General features: G+C 66.2%; 1 protein-coding gene across 1 annotated transcript in view; it reads left to right on the top strand.

Annotated features, from left to right (window-relative positions):
• LOC119860895 (kielin cysteine rich BMP regulator) overlaps nt 1-4,341 on the top strand; it is a 41,994-nt gene extending 37,653 nt beyond the window's left edge. The window contains 8 exon segments of the mRNA XM_043508489.1: nt 135-237; nt 822-964; nt 1,309-1,481; nt 1,983-2,094; nt 2,314-2,415; nt 2,652-2,816; nt 3,341-3,641; nt 4,106-4,341. Of these exon segments, the coding sequence (XP_043364424.1) occupies nt 135-237; nt 822-964; nt 1,309-1,481; nt 1,983-2,094; nt 2,314-2,415; nt 2,652-2,816; nt 3,341-3,641; nt 4,106-4,323 (1,317 nt within the window). The 3' untranslated portion in view covers nt 4,324-4,341.
• Nucleotides 4,342-6,741: the final 2,400 nt, after the last annotated feature.

Below are 6,741 nucleotides of genomic sequence, written 5' to 3' on the forward strand. Positions count from 1 at the left end.
ATGCGCCAGGCGTGCCCTGTGCAAACTGGCTATCGGTGCCCTCTGTGCCTGGGGCTGCCCGGGCGGGGGAGAAGGGCAGAGGGCTGCCGGGTGGAGTCAGGCTCCCACTCCTCTCTGGTGTCTCTGCCACGCAGCGCGGCCACGTGGAGTGCCACGTCACGGTGTGTGAGCCCGTCGAGTGCCAGGGCGGCCTGCGGAGGGTGCGGATGCCCGGCTCCTGCTGCTACAAGTGCCAAGGTAGGAGCTGCTCCTGGCGGGCTGGCCGGGTGCAGGGCCCACGCCACAGGAGTGGAAGGGTGCCAGGCCAGTGACTCAGCAATGCCAGGCTCCATAGGGGCGTGCTGCTCTCCCGGAGGGGTGCCCAGTACGGTGCCAGCCCCTCGCTGGCAGCTCCCGGAAGGTGGCATGGAAGAGGTTAAAGGGGCTGCGTACAGATGGTGCCAGTCTGCCCAGGGTAAACGTCACAGCCTCTGCGGTGAGGCTGATCAGTGTCAGCCCGCCGTCCCAGGTGGGGAAACTGAGGCACCGAGCAGGGGAAGGAGGCCCTCTGCATGCTGCACAGAGACCAGTGCTGGGAGTAGGACCCAGGAGTCCTGGCTCCCATGATTCTCCCTGCTCGAATCAACAGCCACACTGCCTTCCGCGTTCCCGCACCGTCTATCAGGTGGCACACTGGCCCCTCGCTGGGCGGGCCAGACCTGGCGCCCCTGCCTGCACCATGCCAGTCCTGCCACCTTGCCAGGACCCAGCGCCTGCCCCCAGGCCGCTGTCTTCTGGACCTGGGGGATCCCCACAATGCTGGCTCCATCCTCTGCCCCCAGACCCAGACAGCTCCTGCTCCTACCAGGGCCAGCGGCACCAGGCCAGCGAGCGCTGGCAAGTGGACACCTGTACAACCTGCACCTGCGTCTCCGGGGAGGTGCACTGCCAGAGCCAGCGCTGCCCCCCGGCCATCTGCGCCACGGTGAGTGGGGGGCCCAGCCAGGTCACTGCCCTCCCTCTCCCTGCTGGTCGAGCTCCTTGGCTGAGCCATAGGGGGGCACGTCCAGGGCCCCCCTGAGGACTTGCTTTGGCCACTGGGGGGTGAGTAGTGTCCCATTGCCAGGATTCATTGTGCCCACCCCGTTACTCCGGGAGGTGCCCCATAGCCATGCTGGGGGGGATGGCAGCCAGCACCAGGCGTTACGCGGTGGGAAGGGTGGAAGCCGGGAGGGGGATGGGAGAGAGGCAGCCAGCCATGGGCATTACGGGGACAGGAGGGGGCAGAGGCTGGCACCCGCATCCCCATAACGGCCCCTGTGTGCCCAGGATGAGACACCTGCCCTGACGCCAGGCATGTGCTGCCCTCACTGCCTGCCCCGCCCCGCCACCTGCCTGGCCTTCGGCGACCCACACTACCGCACCTTCGACGGGCGCGTGCTGCACTTCCAGGGCACCTGTACCTACATCCTGGCCCAGGACTGCCAGCGGGAGGACTTCAGGTGAGGGGGGGCACAGCAGACATGGGCAACAGCCCCAGAGATGGGAGCCTGGAGGGAAGGGAAAGGCTGTCTAGTGGTGAGAGCAGGGGGCTGGGGACCAGGACTCCTGGGTTCTATCCCAGCTCTGGGAGGGGAGTGGGGTCTAGTGGTTAGAGCGGGGGGGCGGGGCTGGGAGCCAGGACTCCTGGGTTCTATCCCAGCTCTGGGAGGGGAGTGGGTCTAGTGGTTAGAGCGGGGGGGCGGGGCTGGGAGCCAGGACTCCTGGATTTTATCCCAGCTCTGGCAGGGGAGTGGGGGCTAGTGGTTAGAGCAGGGGGCTGGGGGCCAGGACTCCTGGGTTCTATCCCCAGCTCTGGGAGGGGAATGGGGTCTAGTGATGGGAGGTTTGGAGCCCGGACTCCTGGGTTCTGTTCCCAGCTCTGTCCCTAGCCCACCGAGGAAAGCCCTCCCCCCACACACAAACCCCAACGCACTGACCCTGTGCCCGTCTCCTGCCCGCAGCATCCACGTGACCAACGACGACAGGGGGCGCCCGGGCGTGGCCTGGACCAAGGAGGTGACGGTGCGAGTCGGGGACACCGTGGTGCAGCTGCTGCAGGACTGGCTGGTCAGGGTGAGACGGGCGACAGTGCCAGGCCGGACGCCCACTGCACCCCGAGCCTCTGCCCATGGCGGAGCCGGGCCTGGAGCCTGCACTGGGCAGGGCGGAGGAGGGGGGGCAGGGCCCTCGTGCGGTTATGGGAGGTCACCTGGAGGCAGAAGGGAGCCAGGCCGCACAGGTGGGACCCCGGTGTCCTGCGGTGCCCGCTGAGCCCCTGCCCTTCCCTCCCAGGTGGATGGCCAGGTGGTGACGCTGCCCTTCCTCAAGGAGCCCCACCTCTACGTCGAGCGCCAAACCAACACCGTCCTGCTCAACACCAACATCGGGGTGAAGGTAACGGCCAGGCGTGGGGGTCCTCTGCCCTGCCGCTGCCCGCTGGGGTGCCGCCCCCGGGCCCCCGATCCAGGCTGCGCCAGCGGGAGGGCATTGTCACGTAGGCACTTCAGCCCCCTCCTGGCTGGTGGTCCAGCCCGGGGCCTGGCCGGCGGAGCGGCACCTGTGACCGGCGGCAGGCTGGGCCCTGTGCCCCGCATTGGGGGGGTGCTGCCCATCTCCCCTCCCCCCCCCAGGTCCTGTGGAGCGGGCGCTCGCAGCTGGAGGTCAGCGTGCCCGGCACCTACAAGGGGCACACGTGCGGCCTGTGTGGCAACTTCGACGGCCACCCGCAGGACGACGCCCACCTGCGCTCGGGGCAGCTGGCCCGCTCCGAGGCTGCCTTCGGCAACAGCTGGAGGGTGAGCGGGGGCCGCCCCAGGGACAGCGAGCCAGGTCCTGCGGCTGCCCACAGCCTGGCCTCATTCCCCCCCCCCATAGCGTCCCCCCCGCCCGGATCCCTTCCCCATCATCATGCCCCCCAGCCAGCTCCCTTCCCCCTCGGTATCCCTCTGGGGTGCCCGTCATGACCCCCGAGTGCTCTGGAGTGAGGGCTGCGACCCCCAACTAGGGGAATTGTATGTAGAAGGGAGACACCCATGGGGAGGAGGTAGCCAGGACACGGGCAGCCCCCCTTGCCCTACTCCCTGCAGCACCCCTCAGTGCCACACCAGGGCATTGGGGCCAGCATTGACTGCCAGGGGAGAGTGCCCCCTGCTGAGCCCCCCACTTCCTGCAGGACAGCGCCTCCTAGCACCACCATAGGGCGCTGGCCCCCCAGCCCCTGCTCTCCCTCTCTGCAGCCCCCGGGCTCTGCTGGGTCTCCAGGCTGCATGGGTGCTGGGGGCGATCCCCCCTCCCAGCGCTGACGGCATCTCTGGGGCAGGTGCTGAGCGGTAACGGCACGGGCGGGCCGTGTGCCGACGGGCGGGATGTGGATCCCTGCAAGGAGGCCGGCTACCGCGCCCGCAAGGAGGCCAACGCCCGCTGCAAGGTGCTGAAGTCGGGGGCTTTTGAGCCCTGCCACCCGCTGGTGCCCCCGGAGCCCTTCTTCGCCGCCTGCGTCTACGACCTGTGTGCCTGCGGGGCCGGCGCCGAGCAATGCCTGTGCGACATGTTGGAGGCCTACGCCACCCTGTGCCGCCGGGCCGGGCTGGCGCTGCACTGGCGCTCGCCCACGCTCTGCGGTGAGGGGGGCGGGGGCCAGGTCTTCCCAGTCCTCCCACCCGAACCCTCGCAGCCCCGGGCCCGGCAGTGGCTCAGATCAGGGTGCAGGGGGGAGCCCCGGGGAGGGGGAAGGCCCTGGGTTGGCTCACATCAGTGGGGGGAGTCCCTGGGGGGCAGGTTCTGGGCTGGCTCAGATTGGGGGGACAGGACCTGGGGGAGAGGGCAGGCCCTGTGCTGGCTCAGATTGGGGGGAGCCCGGCAGGGGGGCAGGCCCTATGCTAGCCCAGATGCCGGGGTGCAGAAAGGGGCAGGTGTTGGGCACAGCCCCAACCCCCTGGGGAAATTCAGGGCGGCCACGGGGCCATGGGGGCAGTTCTGGCTTCTCACCCTCTGGGCTGAGCCTGGGCTGAGAGGGGAGGCAGGTCCCAGCACTTCCTCCTCCCCCGCCCCGAACTCTGGCACTGATGCCCCCATCTCTCTCCAGCCGTCGGCTGCCCCAAGGACCGGGGCTACGTGTTCGATGAGTGTGGCCCACCCTGCCCCAAGACGTGTTACAACAAGGATGCGCCGCTGGGGACCATCGAGTCTCGCTGCTTCACACCCTGCGTGCCCGGGTGCCAGTGCCCCGCCGGGCGGGTCGAGCATGAGGCCCACTGCGTCCTGCCCGAGGCCTGTCCCCGGGTCATCTATGGCAGCCTCTGAGCCCTGGGACACCCGCACCTACCACTATGGCCCTGGGGTCCAGCCACGCTCCCTCCCACAGCCCCTGGGACGCCTGCACCTACCGCCATGGCCCCGGGTCCAGCCACGCTCCCTCCCACAGCCCCTGGGACGCCCCCACCTACCGCCATGGCCCCGGGTCCAGCCATGCTCCCTCCCACAGCCCCTGGGACGCCCCCACCTACCGCCATGGCCCCGGGTCCAGCCACGCTCCCTCCCACAGCCCCTGGGACGCCCGCACCTACCGCCATGGCCCCGGGTCCAGCCACGCTCCCTCCCACAGCCCCTGGGACGCCTGCACCTACCCCCATGGCCCCGGGTCCAGCCACGCTCCCTCCCACAGCCCCTGGGACGCCCGCACCTACCGCCATGGCCCCGGGTCCAGCCACGCTCCCTCCCACAGCCCCTGGGACGCCTGCACCTACCCCCATGGCCCCGGGTCCAGCCACGCTCCCTCCCACAGCCCCTGGGACGCCTGCACCTACCGCCATGGCCCCGGGTCCAGCCACGCTCCCTCCCACAGCCCCTGGGACGCCCCCACCTACCGCCATGGCCCCGGGTCCAGCCACGCTCCCTCCCACAGCCCCTGGGACGCCCCCACCTACCGCCATGGCCCCGGGTCCAGCCACGCTCCCTCCCACAGCCCCTGGGACGCCCCCACCTACCGCCATGGCCCCGGGTCCAGCCACGCTCCCTCCCACAGCCCCTGGGACGCCCACTGTAATGATGCTGGTTCTGGTGGGACCCAACTGAGAGTGCCAGTTCAGGACAAATTGCTTAAAACAGGGCAGTTACAGCCCAAGGCTGGGGTTTCTGTGCACCCCCCTGGTTAACCACAAGTCACACAAGCAATTCCCTTAGACACTCCAGTTTCCCAGTATCTCCACCAGTGCCACTCGTTATGGGGGCGAATGATTATGAAAACCAATACCCCAGTAAAAGAAAAAGGTTCTCCCGATCCCAAAGGACCAAGCCCCAGGCCCAGGTCAATATACAAGTCAGATCTTACCCACAAATCACGCTGTTGCCAATCCTTCCGAATCTAAAATCTAAGGTTTACTGATAAAAGGAAAAAGATACAGATGAGAGCTGGAATTGGTGCAATGGAATCAATGACATACAGTGATGGCCAAGTTCTTGGTTCAGGCTTGTCGCAGTGATGGAATAAACGGCAGGTTCAGATCAAGTCTGTGGAGAACGTCCCCAGCTGGGAGGGGTCTTTCAGTCCTTGGTTCAAAGCTTCAGTTTGTAGCAAAGTCCCTCCAGAGGTCAGAAGCAGGACTGAAGACAAGATGGAGGAGCTGCCGCAGGTTTTTATAGTCTCTTGCCATGTGGTCTCTTTCTTTGTCCCAAGGACAAGCTGCCCCTCACACGGCCTGGAAAACCCTCAGACTTCTGTCCATCGGCAGGTCCCTGCCTCCCTGGCTGAGTCGCAAGGTGTATCTGCCTTCTCTCAATGGGTCGCTTGTGTCGCTGATGGTTCTTCATGAGCCATCCAGCAGGCTAGGCAGAGCTGACACCAGCTTGTCTGGGGTGTCACCCAGAAGCACAGCACAAGTTTGAACTACAGACAGTAGAGAGCCAATACTTATAACTTTAAATACAAAAATGATACCTGCCGACAGACAGCAGAATCATAACCAGCCAAGCACAGCCTTGTCTTAGACACCTTGCTTGACCTCCTTTGTAACACATTTGGTGCCACTTCAGGACAGTTGCAACAATGATCTATACGGTCCCAGTTCATGTCAATAACATCACACCTGCATCCTCCACTGGGGCTGGCCACACTCCCACCCCCAGGACCCCTGCACCCTCCAACATGGCACCAGGGCCAGCCACACTCCCAGTTCGTGCCCCAGATATGACCCAATGCAGCACCCATGTGGAACCCACAGGGAGCCTGGCAATGCCAATACTCTTCCTCCACCCACAGGGAGGAGGCAAGGGTCTGCCACCCCCTTATCCCCACATTTTCCCCTGGAATTCCCCCCCCCCCCAGGTTGCCCCAGCTAGGCTCAGAGTGGTCTTGAGGGGCAGGAAATGCCAGGCGCTGCCACCTCCCCACCAGTGTCTCTGTGAGGGGCAGGCCTGGAGCCCCCACCCATCGTCGTCCCCAGGCCAAGCTCCATGCCCATGGGGGTGGCTGTAGTACAGCCTGGCAGGGAGGGGCAGGGTGCCAGGCTGGGCATGGCTCCCACAGGCCCAGCTGCAATGGTTTCAGGACCATTTCCTGAACACTAGTCCCAAGAGCCCCTAGGTCTCGGTGTCCCCTCCATGCCATTAGCATCAAGTTCTGCAGGACCCCTGCGGGTAACAGTGCCCTGGCACTAGTATTGCTGGGCATGCCAGCTGGCATACAGCCCCCCCATCTGGATCCACACCTGTCCGTACCCCACC

The sequence above is a fragment of the Dermochelys coriacea genome, chromosome 1 (assembly GCF_009764565.3).
Source record: "Dermochelys coriacea isolate rDerCor1 chromosome 1, rDerCor1.pri.v4, whole genome shotgun sequence".
NCBI lineage: Eukaryota > Metazoa > Chordata > Testudines > Dermochelyidae > Dermochelys > Dermochelys coriacea.